This window comes from Tachyglossus aculeatus, chromosome 6 (assembly GCF_015852505.1).
Source record: "Tachyglossus aculeatus isolate mTacAcu1 chromosome 6, mTacAcu1.pri, whole genome shotgun sequence".
Classification (NCBI taxonomy): domain Eukaryota; kingdom Metazoa; phylum Chordata; class Mammalia; order Monotremata; family Tachyglossidae; genus Tachyglossus; species Tachyglossus aculeatus.
This window is the reverse complement of record NC_052071.1, coordinates 11,486,159-11,501,845: the sequence shown is the minus strand read 5'-3', so window position 1 is coordinate 11,501,845 and position 15,687 is coordinate 11,486,159. Positions and strand designations below refer to the sequence as shown.

General features: G+C 50.7%; 1 protein-coding gene across 5 annotated transcripts in view; it reads right to left on the bottom strand.

Annotated features, from left to right (window-relative positions):
• Positions 1 to 15,687, bottom strand: part of LOC119929906 (maestro heat-like repeat family member 5) — a 56,731-nt gene that overhangs the window by 27,028 nt on the left and 14,016 nt on the right. For all 5 annotated transcript variants that reach the window (XM_038748255.1, XM_038748256.1, XM_038748257.1 and 2 more), the window contains exons 6-8: positions 9,081 to 9,133; positions 4,062 to 4,169; positions 1,028 to 1,144 (exon numbers count right to left, since the gene is read on the bottom strand). In XM_038748255.1, coding sequence (XP_038604183.1) covers positions 1,028 to 1,144; positions 4,062 to 4,169; positions 9,081 to 9,133 — 278 coding nt within the window. The remainder of the gene's footprint in view (positions 1 to 1,027; positions 1,145 to 4,061; positions 4,170 to 9,080; positions 9,134 to 15,687) is intronic.

Below are 15,687 nucleotides of genomic sequence, written 5' to 3'. Positions count from 1 at the left end.
ATATCCCCAGCACCGGTCCTGATTCACCCAGTAGCACCACCAGGCTGCCCGAAATGGGTGGGCAGGGTCTCTGTGGCAGCAGGGCAGAGTAGGGGAACACCAGGCTGGAAGGCAGACAACTCGAATTGGAGCCCAAGCTCTGCCTCTGGTCTGCTGTGGGACTGAAGGCAAGTCGCTTAGCCTTTCCGTGCCTCAGTTTCCTCATCAGCAAAAGGGGATGATAATATCTGCCTTTCTACCGCTCTCTCGGGATGGTTGGGTGGGCAAATATAAGTAATCTGAGAGAGCTATACGAAAACCAAGGTCCCGTTATCACCCAGTCTGAAGAAGAAACATGGTATAATAATAATAATAATGGCAATTATTAAGCACTTACTATGTGCAAAGCACTGTTCTAAGCGCTGGGGAGGTTGAAAGGTGATCAGGTTGTCCCACAGGGGGCTCACAGTCTTAACCCCCATTTTACAGATGAGGTAACTGAGGCCCAGAGAAATTAAGTGACTTGTCCCAAGTCACACAGCTGACAATCAGAGGAGCAGGGATTTGAACCCATGGACTCTGACTCCAAAACCCGTGCTCTTTCCACTGAGCCAGTCCTGAGAGTCAGAAGGACCTGGGTTCTAATCCCAGCTCCACCACGTGTCTGCTGTGTGACCTTGGTCAAGTCAATTAATTTCTCTGGGCCTCCGTTACCTCATCTATAAAATGGGGAATAAGAGTGTGAGTCCCATGTGGGATGGGGATTATGTCCAACCTGAATAAATTGTGTCTACCCCAGGGCTTAGAACAGGGCTTTGCACACAGTAAGCACTTAACATGTACCATAATTATTATTATTATTCTGGAGGCGGTTCAGAGCACTTGGGTTGGGACGTGACTGGCCCTCAGGCCCGTGACGGCCCCTCAGAACTGGTGCAACTGAGCTGGGGCTAGGCTGGCCAGGGTGGTCCCTCTGGCTAGAGGGGTCTCGGGCTGGCTGGGGTCCCGGGAACTGCGGCAGGGCAGTGGGATGAAGGGCACCACTCACCTCCCTCTGGAACAGACGTTGGTGGGAAGTGCCCAGCAGGGCACTGAGTCTTTCCCTCACCACGTGCCCGTTGTTGGAGGCTCTGAGCACGACCCCATAGTATGCGTAGAGGGAGGCCTGCACGGACAGAGGACGAACCATGGGGTGGGAAGAGCAGGCAGCTGGGGTCAGTGGTGTGCCCGGCCAGTGGGCCCGGAGGAGGAAGAGCAGGAGGGGTATGGGCTCCCGCTCCAGAGGGACATCCAATAGTGTGGCAGTCGCTCTAAGTTTCCCAAACATTCTCACTACAGGAAGTCCTTCCTTGGGTCTGACCTAAATCTCCGCCTGCGGTTCCCACCCTGTTTTCAGTGAACACAGAGACCAAAAGCCTAGAGGCCTGCTGGTGGTGATTAAATTGCCCCTTCTGCCCACTGGACTCTCTCAGGTCCTTTGGCCTCCAGGACTCCTCCAGAGGGGTGAATCAGGGAAGGCTTCCTGGAGAAGGAGGAAGAGGAGGAAGGGAAGGAGAAGGAAGATGAGGAGAATGGGGAAGAGGAGGAAGGGGAGGAGAAGGAAGATGAGGAGGATGGGGAAGAGGAGGAAGGGAAGGAGAAGGAAGATGAGGAGGATGGGGAAGAGGAGGGGGAAGAAGAAAGAGGGGGTTGGGAAGGAGAAGAGGGAGGAAGAGGAGGAAGCAGCATGGCCTAGTGAGATAAAGTACTGGCCTGAGAGCCAGAGGACATGGGTTCTAATCCCAGTTCTCCCACTTAATAATAATAACAGTAATAATAATGATGGTATTTGTTAGGTGCTTACTGTGTGCTGAGCACTGTTCTAAGTGCTGGGGTAGATACAAGGTTATCAGGTTGTCCCACGTGAGGCTCACAGTCTTCATCCCCATTTTACAGATGAGGTAACTGAGGCACAGAGGAGTGACTTGCCCAAAGTCACACAGCTGACAAGTGGTGGAGCCGCGATTAGAACCCACGACCTCTGACTCCCAAGCCCGGGCTCTTTACACTAAGCCACACTACTTCCCTGCTTATCTGCTGTGTGACCTTGGGGCAAGTAATTTAACTTCTCTGTGGCCCAGCTTCCTCAACTGCAAAATGGGGATTCATTCATTCGTTCAATCATATTCACTGAGCGCTTATGGTGTGCAGAGCACTGTACTAAGCGCCTGGAAAGTACAATTTGGCAACAGATAGAGACAATCCCTACCCAACAATGGGCTCACAGTCTAGAAGGGGGGAGACAGACAACAAAACAAAGCAAAACAAGTAGACAGTCATCAATAGTTTCAATATAAATAGAATTATAGATATATACACATATTAATAAAATAAATAGAATAATAAAATAATAAATATGTACATACATACACAAGAGCTGTGGGGCAGGAAGAGGTGTAGAGCAGATGGGGAGGGGAGGATGAACAGAGGAAAAGGGGAGCTCAGTCTGGGAAGGCCTCCTGGAGGAGGTGAGCCTTCAGTAGGGCTTTGAAGGGGGGAAGTGTGCTAGTTTGGCGGATGTGAGGAGAGAGGGAATTCCAGGCCAGAGGAAGGACGTGGGCCGGGAGTCGACGGTGGGACAGGCAAGAATGAGGCATAGTGAGAAAGTTAGTGCCAGAAGGGCAGAGTGTGCAGGCTGGGCAGGAGGAGAGAAGGGAGGTGAGGTAAGAAGGGGCAAGGTGATGGAGAGGAAGCCAATAGTGAGGAGTTTTTGCTTGGTATGGCGAATGATAGGCAACCACTGGAGATTATTGAGGAAGGGGGTGACACACCCAGAGCGTTTCTGTAGAAAGATAATCCGGACAGCACAGGGAAGTATAGATTGAAGTGGGGAGAGACAAGAGGTTGGGAGGTCAGAAAGAAGGCTGATACAGTAATCCAGTTGGAACATGAAGAGTGATTGTACTAACAAGGTAGCATTTTAGATGGAGAGGAAAGGGTGGATCTTGGCGATGCTGTGAAAGTGAGACCAGCGGGTTTTGGTGACGGATTGAATGTGTGGGGTGAATAAGAGAACAGAGTCAAGGTTGCGGGCTTGTGAGACGGAAAGGATGGTAGTGCCGTCCACAATGATGGGAAAGTCAGGGAGAGGACAGGGCTTGGGAGGGAAGATAAGGAGCCCAGTCTTGGAAATGTTGAGTTTCACATGGTGGGAGGACATCCAGGTGGAGATGTCCTGAGGGCAGGAGGAGATACGAGCCTGGAGGGAGGGAGAGAGAACAGGGGAGGGGACGTAGATTTGGGTGTCATCCGCGTAGAGATGATAGTTGAAGCCGTGGGAGCGAATGAGTTCACCAAAGGAGTGAGCATAAGTGGAGAACAGAAGGGGACCAAGAACTGACCCTTGAGGAACTCCTACAGTTAGCGGATGGGAGGGGGAGGAGGAGCCCACAAAGGAGACTAAGAATGAACAGTCAGAGAGACAAGAGGAAAACCAGGAGGGGATGGAGTCTGTGAAGCCGAGGTCGGATAACGCGTTGAGGAGAAGGGGATGGTTGACAGTATCAAAGGCAGCTGAGAGGTCGGGGGGATTAGGATAGAGTAAGAGCATTGGATTTGACAAGAAGAAGGTCACTGGTGATCTTTGAGAGGGCAGTTTCGGTGGAGTGGAGGGGACGGAAGCCAGATGGGAGGGGGTCCAGGAGAGTGTTGGAGGAGAGGAATTCGAGGCAGCGAGTGTAGACGACTTGCTCTAGGAGTGAGGGATTCAATATCTGTTCTCCCTCCTACTTAGACTGTGATCCCCATATGGGACAGGGACTGTATTTGGCCTCATTATCTATTCCACCACTTTCAACGGTGCCTGACACATAGCAGGCACTTTAACAGTTATCAAGGAGGTGGTGAGGAGGAGGAAAAGGAGCAGGAGGAGTAGAGGGAGAGGAGGAGGAGGAGAAGTGGCGGAGGCTTCTCCTGCTGCGATTTCCCAGGAAAAGGAGAAAAGGCAAGCAGGGGCTGGAAGGTTCAGACGGCACTGATGGGAGGCCGGCGGGGCCACGGCTCGGGGGCAGAAACGGGGGGCGTGGAGAGGCATGCGGACTCACCTTCTCCAGGGACTGCCCGAGGATGCTCCAGTCACACTTAGTGATGGCTCGGTCCAATTCGGCCATCCAAGCCTTCTCCGTCAGCAAGTGGACAGACATCTCTCCCACCTGGGAATCGTCCCCCAAACCAGATGTCAGTCCAGGACCCCACAGCTCTGCCACCCCAGGAAAGCAGTGCGGCCTAGCGGAAAAAGCCCGGGCCCAGGAGACGGGGGGCCTGGGTTCTAATTCCAGCTTCACACTGTGTCTGCTGGGCCAAGTTACTTCGTTTTTTCTGGGCCTCAGTTTTCTCGCCTTTAAAATGGGGACCTATTTCCTTACCTCTTGCGAGCCCCCTGAGGGAAAGGGATTGGGCCTGATTCGATTGGCTCAGTGGAAAGAACATGGGCTTGGGAGTTAGAGGTCACGGGTTCTAATCCCGGCTCCGCCACTTGTCAGCTGTGTGACCTTGGGCAAGTTACTTAACTTCCCCGGGCCTCAGTTACCTCATCTGTCAAATGGGGATTAATCAATCAATCAATCAATCAATCGTATTTATTGAGCGCTTACTATGTGCAGAGCACTGTACTAAGCGCTTGGGAAGTACAAATTGGCAACACATAGAGACAGTCCCTACCCAACAGTGGGCTCACAGTCTAAAAGGGGGAGACAGAGAACAGAACCAAACATACCAACAAAATAAAATAAATAGGATAGATATGTACAAGTAAAATAAATAAATAAATAGAGTAATAAATATGTACAACCATATATACATATATACAGGTGCTGTGGGGAAGGGAAGGAGGTAAGATGGGGGGATGGAGAGGGGGACGAGGGGGGGAGAAGGGAAGGGGCTCAGTCTGGGAAGGCCTCCTGGAGGAGGTGAGCTCTCAGCAGGGCCTTGAAGGGAGGAAGAGAGCTAGTTTGGCGGAGGGGCAGAGGGAGGGCATTCCAGGCCCGGGGGATGACGTGGGCCGGGGGTCGACGGCGGGACAGGCGAGAACGAGGTACGGTGAGGAGATTAGCGGTGGAGGAACGGAGGGAGCGGGCTGGGCAGTAGAAGGAGAGAAGGGAGGTGAGGTAGGAGGGGGCGAGGTGATGGAGAGCCTTGAAGCCCAGGGTGAGGAGTTTCTGCCTGATGCGCAGATTGATTGGTAGCCACTGGAGATTTTTGAGGAGGGGAGTAATATGCCCAGAGCGTTTCTGGACAAAGATAATCCGGGCAGCAGCATGAAGTATGGATTGAAGTGGAGAGAGACACGAGGATGGGAGATCAGAGAGAAGGCTGGTGCAGTAGTCCAGACGGGATAGGATGAGAGCTTGAATGAGCAGGGTAGCAGTTTGGATGGAGAGAAAAGGGCGGATCTTGGCAATGTTGCGGAGCTGAGACCGGCAGGTTTTGGTGACGGCTTGGATGTGAGGGGTGAATGAGAGAGCGGAGTCGAGGATGACACCAAGGTTGCGGGCTTGTGAGACGGGAAGGATGGTAGTGCCGTCAACAGAGATGGGAAAGTCAGGGAGAGGACAAGGTTTGGGAGGGAAGACAAGGAGCTCCGCCACTTCCGCAAATTCCGGCTCCGCCACTTGTCAGCTGTGTGACTTTGGGCAAGTCACTTCACTTCTCTGGGCCTCAGTTCCCTCATCTGTAAAATGGGGATTAAGACTGTGAGCCCCACGTGGGACAACCTGATTACCTTGTATCTACCCTTGCGCTTATCACAGTTCTTGGCTTAACAAATACCAACATTATTAACATTATTATTAATCGGATTCATTGAGTGCTTATTGTGTGCAGAGCACTGTACTAAGCGCTAGGAAAGTACAGTTCAGCAATAATAATAATAATGATGACATTTGTTAAGTGCTTAATATGTTCAAAGCACTGTTCTAAGCGCTGGGGAGGATACAAGGTGATCAGGTTGTCCCATGTGGGGCTCACAATCTTAATCCCCATTTTACAGATGAGGGAACTGAGGCCCAGAGAAGTGAAGTGACTTGCCCAAAGTCACACAGCTGACAAGTGGCGGAGCCGGAATTTGAACCCACGACCTCTGACTCCACTGAGCCACGCTGCTTCTTGGCAATAAAGAGAGACGATCCCCACCCACACTGGGCTTACAGTCTAGAAGGGGGAAGGCAGACATCAAAACAAGTAAACGGGCATCAAAATAAATAAATAGAATTATAGATATATGCACAACAAAAACAAGTAAACAGGCATTAATACGAAGATATAGAATTATAGCTATATACATATATTCATAAGTGCTGTGAGGCAAGGAGAGGGGGAAGAGAAAAGGGAGTGAGTTGAGGTGACGTGGAAGGGAGCGGAAGCTGAGGAAAAGGGGGCTTAGTCTGGGAGGGCCTCTTGGAGGAGGTGTGCGTTCAGTAGGCAGCTTTGAAGGGGGGAAGAGTGATTGCTTGGCCGATTTAAGGAGGGAGGTGTTTCCAAGCTGGAGGTAGGACGTGGGCCAGCGGTCGACGGCGGGACAGGAGAGGTGGAGGCCCAGTGAGAAGGTTAGCCCGAGAGGAGTGCAGGCGGGAATGTAAAAGTAGAGAAGGGAGGTGAGGTGGGAGGGGGCGAGGTGATGGAGAGCTTTGAAGCCAACAGTGAGGAGTTTTTCTTCGATATGGAGGTTGATAGGCCACCACTGGAGATTTCTGAGGAAGGGGGTAGCAATCAATCAATCAATCAATCAATCGTATTTATTGAGTGCTTACTATGTGCAGAGCACTGTACTAAGCGCTTGGGAAGTACAAATTGGCATCACAAAGAGACAGTCCCTACCCAACAGTGGGCTCACAGTCTAAAAGGGGGAGACAGAGAACAGAACCAAACATACCAACAAAATAAAATAAGTAGGATAGAAATGTACAAGTAAAATAAATAAATAAATAAATAAATAAATAAATAAATAAATAAATAGAGTAATAAATATGTGCAACCGTATATACATATATACAGGTGCTGTGGGGAAGGGAAGGAGGTAAGACGGGGGGATGGAGAGGGGGACAAGGGGGAGAGGAAAGAAGGGGCTCAGTCTGGGAAGGCCTCCTGGAGGAGGTGAGCTCTCAGCAGGGCCTTGAAGGGAGGAAGAGAGCTAGCTTGGCGGATGGGCAGAGGGAGGGCATTCCAGGCCCGGGGGATGACGTGGGCCGGGGGTCGATGGCGGGACAGGCGAGAGCGAGGTACAGTGAGGAGATTAGTGGTGGAGGAGCGGAGGGTGCGGGCTGGGCAGTAGAAGGAGAGAAGGGAGGTGAGGTAGGAGGGGGCGAGGTGATGGACAGCCTTGAAGCCCAGGGTGAGGAGTTTCTGCCTGATGCGCAGATTGATCGGTAGCCATTGGAGGTTTTTGAGGAGGGGAGTAATATATCCAGAGCGTTTCTGGACAAAGATAATCCGGGCAGCAGCATGAAGTATGGATTGAAGTGGAGAGACACACGAGGATGGGAGATCAGAGAGAAGGCTAGTGTAGTAGTCCAGACGGGATAGGATGAGAGCTTGAATTAGCAGGGTAGCGGTTTGGATGGAGAGGAAAGGGCAGATCTTGGCAATGTTGCGGAGCTGAGACCGGCAGGTTTTGGTGACGGCTTGGATGTGAGGGGTGAATGAGAGAGCGGAGTCGAGGATGACACCAAGGTTGCGGGCTTGTGAGATGGGAAGGATGGTAGTGCCGTCAACAGAGATGGGAAAGTCAGGGAGAGGACAAGGTTTGGGAGGGAAGACAAGGAGCTCAGTCTTCGACATGTTGAGCTTTAGGTGGCGGGCGGACATCCAGATGGAGATGTCCTGAAGGCAGGAGGAGATGCGAGCCTGGAGGGAGGGGGAGAGAGCAGGGGCAGAGATGTAGATCTGGGTGTCATCAGCGTAGAGATGATAGTTGAAGCTGTGGGAGCGAATGAGGTCACCAAGGGAGTGAGTGTATATTGAGAACAGAAGGGGACCAAGCACTGAACCTTGGGGAACCCCCACAGTAAGAGGATGGGAGGGGGAGGAGGAGCCTGCAAAAGAGACTGAGAAAGAACGACCGGAGAGATAAGAGGAGAACCAGGAGAGGACGGAGTCTGTGAAGCCAAGGTCAGATAACGTGTTGAGGAGAAGGGGGTGGTCCACAGTGTCAAAGGCAGCTGAGAGGTCGAGGAGGATTAAGACAGAGTATGAGCCGTTGGATTTGGCAAGCAGGAGGTCATTGGTGACCTTTGAGAGCGCAGTTTCCGTGGAATGAAGGGGACGGAAGCCAGACTGGAGGGGGTCGAGGAGAGAGTTGGTGTTGAGGAATTCTAGGCAGCGCGTGTAGACAACTCGTTCAACTCGTAGCAAGACTGTGAGCCCACTGTTGGGTAGGGACCGTCTCTATATGTTGCCAGCTTGGACTTCCCAAGCGCTTAGTACAGTGCTCTGCACACAGTAAGCGCTCAATAAATACGATTGAATGAATGAATGCCCTGAATGTTTCTGTAGAAAGGATGAGACAAATAGGTGCAGTTTGATGTAGTCATTTGCTGGGGGGAAGGGGAGGTGAATTGTAATAATAATAATAATAATGGCATTTATTAAGCGCTTACTATGTGCAAAGCACTGTTCTAAGCACTGGGGAGTTTACAAGGTGATCCAGTTGTCCCACGTGGGGCTGACAGTCTTAATCCCCATTTTCCAGATGAGGGAACTGAGGCCCAGAGAAGTGAAGTGACTTGCCCAAAGTCACCCAGCTGACAAGTGGCGGAGCCGGGATTTGAACCGATGACCTCTGACTCCTAAGCCCGGGCTGTTTCCACTTAGCCACACAAGTGCTCACTACAGTGCTCTGCACACAGTAAGCACTCAGTAAATGCGATTGAATGAATGAGGTGGAGCGCGGGAGAATGGGTGAAGTGAGTAGGGGTTGGCTCCCTGGAGGAGGTGGCCTTTCAGGAGTTAACGTGTGGGAGGGGAGGTGGGTATGAGGAGGTCGTCCCTGGCCAGGGGACTTGGCGGTGGAAGACGCTGGGAGGGAGGCACGGCCGAAAGAGACTCCCCAGAGACATTTTGGCTCTCACCTGGAAGAGTTGGCGCTCCCACTCCTTGCGTTCTGGAGAATCGGGCGCCCAATCTGGGAAGAAAAGCATATGGCGGCTCTCTCTGAGGCTGGCTATTGTGCCTCCACCCCTCCCCGAAGAACCCGGCCAGCTGATGCCTGGGGGCAGTGCGGGCAGTCCCGGAGGACCATGGGTGGCTAAGGTGGGGTCTCCTTCCTGCCCCTTCCTCCCACCCCAGAACAAAGGACAGTGAAGGGGTCAGAAGCAGACCCCACAGCCTCGCTCCCTTTCAACCCCCACATTCAGTTTCTCACCACATCCTGGTGTGGCTCTTCTTCCACCACATTTCCAGAATGCTCCCCTCTCCTCTCTCCAAACAGCCACTCTGCTGGTCCAGAACCTATCCCATCGCATCTCAACTACTACATATCATTTCCATCTCTCTCTCGCTCTCTTTCTCTCTCTCTTATGGCATTTGTTACTTCTTATCTTCCCACCCAAACCCTTTCCTCCCCCTCACTTTTCCATCAATGTAGATGACACCACTAGCCTTCCTGCCTCACAAGCTCCGTACCTTTGGTGTTATCCTTGACTTCTCACATATTCAATCCATCACTAAATCCTGTCCATCCCACCTTCACAACATCACTAAAATCCATCCCTTCCTCTCCATCCAAACTGCTACCATGTTAATAAAATCACTTATCTTACCCCAGCTTGATTACTGCATCAGGTTCCTGGCCTACCTTCCTACTTTCTGTGTCTCCCAACTCCAGTCCATACTTCACTGTGCTTTCCAGGTCATTTTCCTACAAAAACTTTCAGACCATGTTTCCCCACTCCTCGAAAACCTCCGGTGGTTACCCATCCACTTCCACACCAAACAGAAACTCCTCACCATGCACACTTCGTTCCTCCAACAATAAACGCACTGTACTTCAATCTCATCTATTTCACCACCAACCACTCACCTATGTCCTGCCTCTGGCCTGGAATGCCCTCCCACCTCACATGTTACCAACTTGTACTTCCCAAACACTTAGTAAAGTGCTCTGCACACAGGAAGCGCTCAATAAATACGATTGAATGAATCTGACAATTATTCCCCCCCACATCAAAGCCTTATTGAAAACACATCTCCTGCAAAAGGCCTTGTCTGACTAAGCCCTCCTTTCCTCTTCTCCCACTCCTTTCTGTGTCGCCCTGACTTGTCCCAAAGCACTTATTCATCCCCCACTCCCAGCCCCAAGCACTTATGTACATATCTGTAACTTATTTATTCATTTGGTTTACATTAATGTCTGTCTCCTCCTCTAGACTGTATGATCTCTGTGGGCTGGGAATGTGTCAGTTTATTCATTCATTCATTCCATCGTATTTATTGAGCACTTACTGTGTGCAGAGCACTGTACTAAGCGTTTGGGAAGTACAAGTTGGATATTGTTATACTGTACTCTCCCAAGCGCTCAATACAGTGCTTTGCACGTAGTAAGTGCTCAATAAATATGATTGAATAAATGAATGAATGGGTAAGGGGTGAATATCAAAAGTCGAAAGGTCACGGATCCAAATGCAGATGTCACAGAAGGTAGAGTGAGCCAGGTCAAGAGAGAGGCCTCTTGGAGAAGATATATTTTATTTATTTTTTATTTGAATTTAATGGCATCTGTTAAGTGCTTACTATGTGCCAGGCACTGTTCTAAGCACAGGGGGAGATACAAGGTCATCAGGTTGGACATAGTCTCCGTCCCACATGGGTCCCACAGACTTAATCCCCATTTTACAGATGAGGTAACTGTGGCCCAGAGAGGCGAAGTGCCTTGTCCAAGGTCACCCAGCAGACAAGTGGCAGAGCTGGGATTAGAACCCAGGTCCTTCTGACTCCGAGGGCCACGCTCTATCTTCAAGGCCATGCTGCTTCTTACTGCCCGGCTGGGGGACGGGTATACCGAGAGCGATAGAGCGGGGGCCTCCCAGGGGGCTTTGGAGAGAAGGAGACAGGAAGAGAAGCAGCATGGCTCAGTGGAAAGAGCCCGGGCTTTGAAATCCCAGAGTGAAAGAATTATTGTTCTGACGGTAAAGCTAAGTGCATAGAGGCACAATTCGGAAGTACCCGAAACACGATTCCTGTCACACAACTGTGGATAAACGGTGGGGATGTAGATGCTTTGTAACCTGATGCAGTGGGATTTTCTCTGACTGAAACAGTAAGTTTTCCTTCTGGGGAAGGGTTACTGTGGGGACCGCGTCGGGTGTGGGCTGTGGAGGGGAAGGTGGGGAGGAAGGTCCTGCCTCATTCTGGGGGCTCCCGCTCCGCTTCCTACTGCCATCGCAGAGGCACCGGGGAAACAACTGGATCCAGCAGCTTCCAAAGATAGCTGCTGAATCTTTAATTAAAAAAAAAATTAAAACACGGCCCATGGAGATAAGTCTTCCCTCTTCAACCTCACGGTTTGTGAGTCTCGTCTCCCAGAGAGCAGTGCAGTCAATTTATGGTAGTGATAATAATGTATTTGTTAAGTGCTTTCTATGGGCCAGGCACTGTTCTAAGAAGTGGGGTGGTTACAAGCAAATCCAGTTGGACACAGACCCTGTCCCATGTGGGGCTCACAATCTTAATCTTCATTTTACAGATGAAGCAACTGAGGCACAGGGAACTGAAGTGACTTGTCCAACGTCAAACAGAAGACAAGAGGCAGAGCTGGGGTTAGAACCTAGGTCCTTCAGATTCTTAAGCCTGTGCTCTATAAACTAGACCATGCCGAGTGCTTACTGTATACAGAGCACTGTACTAAGCACTTGGGAGAATACATTGCAACAGAGTTGATAAATGTGTTCCCTGCTTACAACTCCTAATATGAGCCAAAGAGCACTTGCTATTACAATCCCATCATCCTGCTGGGGGAAGTGGTGGGTCAGTATACATTTTCTAGCTGTCATCATCATCATCATCATCACTCGTATTTATTGAGCGCTTACTGTGTGCAGAGCACTGTACTAAGCGCTTGGGAAGTACAAGTTGGCAACATATAGAGACAGTCCCTACCCAACAGTGGGCTCACAGTCTAAAAGGGGGAGACAGAGAACAAAACCATATTAACAAAATAAAATAAATAGAATAGATATGTACAAGTAAAATAAATAAATAGAGTAACAAATATGTACAAACATATATACAGGTGCTGTGGGGAAGGGAAGGAGGTAAGATGGGGGGATGGAGAGGGGGACGAGGGGGAGAGGAAGGAATGGGCTCAGTCTGGGAAGGCCTCCTGGAGGAGGTGAGCTCTCAGTAGGGCCTTGAAGGGAGGAAGAGAGTTAGCTTGGCGGATGGGCAGAGGGAGGGCATTCCAGGCCCGGGGGATGACGTGGGCTGGGGGTCGATGGCGGGACAGGCGAGAACGAGGCCTAACGGTGAGGAGATTAGTGGCAGAGGAGCGGAGGGTGCGGGCTGGGCTGGAGAAGGAAAGAAGGGAGGTGAGGTAGGAGGGGGCGAGGTGATGGACAGCCTTGAAGCCCAGGGTGAGGAGTTTCTGCCTGATGCGCCGATTGATTGGTAGCCACTGGAGATTTTTGAGGAGGGGAGTAACATGCCCAGAGCGTTTCTGGACAAAGACAATCCGGGCAGCAGCATGAAGTATGGATTGAAGTGGGGAGAGACATGAGGATGGGAGATGAGAGAGAAGGCTGATGCAGTAGTCCAGACGGAATAGGATGAGAGCTTGAACGAGCAGGGTAGCGGTTTGGATGGAGAGGAAAGGGCGGATCTTGGCGATGTTGCAGAGCTGAGACCGGCAGGTTTTGGTGACGGCTTGGATGTGAGGGGTGACGAGAGAGCGGAGTCGAGGATGACACCAAGGTTGTTGGCTTGTGAGACCGGAAGGATGGTAGTGCCGTCAACAGTGATGGGAAAGTCAGGGAGAGGGCAGGGTTTGGGAGGGAAGACAAGGAGTTCAGTCTTGGACATCCTGCTCCCACCCTCAGCCCCTCCAGACCCACTAGAAGTGGATGGGTGCCTTGATGTTCACAGCCTGGTTTGGAGGTGCAGACCAGGAGGCCCAGTTTAAGATCTTTTTAAGCCTGGGATGGGCAGGGGAGGGGGTGTGCGTTGAGAGCTGGAAGGAGACCCTATGGTGGCAACATCAGGGCTCAGACTGGGGCTCCTGGGGACTGGGGTTCAAGGAGTTGCCAGAACTGGGTTCGACTGACACATACCAGCTCGTCATGAGTCACCACAATTCCTATCACTCATCTTTGAAATCTAACTCTGACCACAACTTCCTTTACCTTCCTTCTCTACAAAAACATCCTCTCCCCTAACAGAGCCCGGTGACCCGCGGTCCCCCTCAGCCTCTCCTCTCGATGCACTCCCCGAACCCCAAGCCCACCTCTCCCGTAACTTCCCGGACTAGGGGAAGAGCGCACCGTTGGCAGCAATCCAGCCTCTAGTTATCCATCTCACGTTCTTCAGCTCCTGCTATAACTGCCCTCTAGTCTGTTCAGAAACCCCCGCCTCCCTTAATGCCTCCCATGCCCACTGCCCAGAGCAAACATTCCAGACTTAATGCCCTCCTCAAACCCCCAGTGATGCCCCACCTTCCCACCTTCTCAGCCTGATGCCCTTGCCAACTAATTTCTTGACTGAATTGAAATCTTTAAGCGTGAACTCCCCAAGATCTCACTTGGTTAGCTCCCTCTTCCACCGTTTCAACTCTCCTTCTCAGCCATCTTAAGAAGGCATTTTCTGCCTGCTTTTGAAATTTTATCATTTCTACCTGGGCCTCACCCTTGGCTTCAAGGCTCTCCATCACCTCGCCCCCCTCCTACCTCACCTCCCTTCTTTCCTTCTACAGCCCAGCCCGCACCCTCCCGCTCCTCTGCCGCTAATCTCACCGTACCTCGTTCTCGCCTGTCCCGCCATCGACCCCCGGCCCACATCATCCCCCTGGCCTGGAATGCCCTCCCTCTGCCCATCCGCCAAGCTAGCTCTCTTTCTCCCTTCAAGGCCCTACTGAGAGCTCACCTCCAGGAGGCCTTCCCAGACTGAGCCCCCTCCTTCCTCTCCCCCTCCTCCCCCTCCCCATCCCCCCACCCTACCTCCTTCCCCTCCCCACAGCACCTGTATATATGTTTGTACGTATTTATTACTCGATTTATTTATTTATTTTATTTGTACATATTTATTCTATTTATTTTATTTTGTTAATATGTTTTGTTTTGTTCTCTATCTCCCCCTTCTAGACTGTGAGCCCATTGTTGGGTAGGGACTGTCTCTATATGTTGCCAACTTGTACTTCCCAAGCGCTTAGTACAGTGCTCTGCAAACAGTAAGCGCTCAATAAATACGAGTGAATTAATGAATGAATGAGTCAGAGGTCATGGGTTCAAATCCCTGCTCCGCCAATTGTCAGCTGTGTGACTTTGGGCACCTCACTTAACTTCTCTGGGCCTCAGTTCCCTCATCTGTAAAATGGGGATGAAGACTGTGAGCCCCCCATGGGATAACCTGATCACTTTGTAACCTCCCCAGTGCTTAGAACAGTGCTTTGCACATAGTAAGTGCTTAATAAATGCCATTATAAATGCCATTATAAGAGCCCCCCCGCTTTGTGGGTGTCCCCACAACCCTAAAGCTCTGCTTCCTTTTCACTAGGTCCTGCACCACCCAGGGAAGCAACATCGACAGTAATGGAGATGGAGTTTGGCCCCAACACAAAGCGCAGGCCAATTAACGCCGGGCAGTGAGATGGGGGAGTCCCTTCAATCTTCTCCCCCACAACACACAGTCTCCCTGTCCCTCCCCTGCTTTGGCAGGAGACACGGGACAACCTACACGGAAACCTTCCCAGCAACTGAGCCTGGAGAGGATGGGGTCAGGTTGTCATTCATTTATTCATTCAATCGTATTTATTGAGCGCTTATTGTATGGAGGGCAGTACACTAAGCGCTTGGGAAGTACAAGTCGGCAACATATGGAGACGGTCCCTACCCATCAGCGGGCTCACAGTCTAGAAGGGGGAGATAGACAACAAAACAAAACAAGTAGACGGGTGTCAATCCCATCAGAATTAAAAGAGCTACAGCTATATAACTCAAAGAAGCAGCATGGCTCAGTGGAAACTTGTTGCCAACTTCTACTTCCCAAGCGCTTAGTACAGTGCTCTGCACACAGTAAGAGCTCCATAAATACGATTGAATGAATGAATGAATGAATGAATGAAAGAGCCCGGGCTTTGGAATCAGAGGTCATGGGTTCAGATCGCGACTCCACCACTTGTCAGCTGTGTGACTTTGGACAAGTTGCTGCACTTCTCTGTGCCTCGGTTACCTCATCTGTAAAATGGGGATGAAGACTGTGAGCCCCACGTGGGACATCCGGATCACCTTGTAACCTCCCCATCGCTTAGAACAGTGATTTGCACAAAGTAAGCGCTTAATAAATGCCGTCATTATTATTATGATTATATACACATCATTAATAAAATAAATATAGTAAATATGTACAAATAAAATAGAGTAATAAATATGTACAAATAAAATAGAGTAATAAATATGTACAAATAAAATAGAGTAATAAATATGTACAAATATATACAAATGCTGTGTGGAGGGGAAGGGGGCAGGGCAGAGG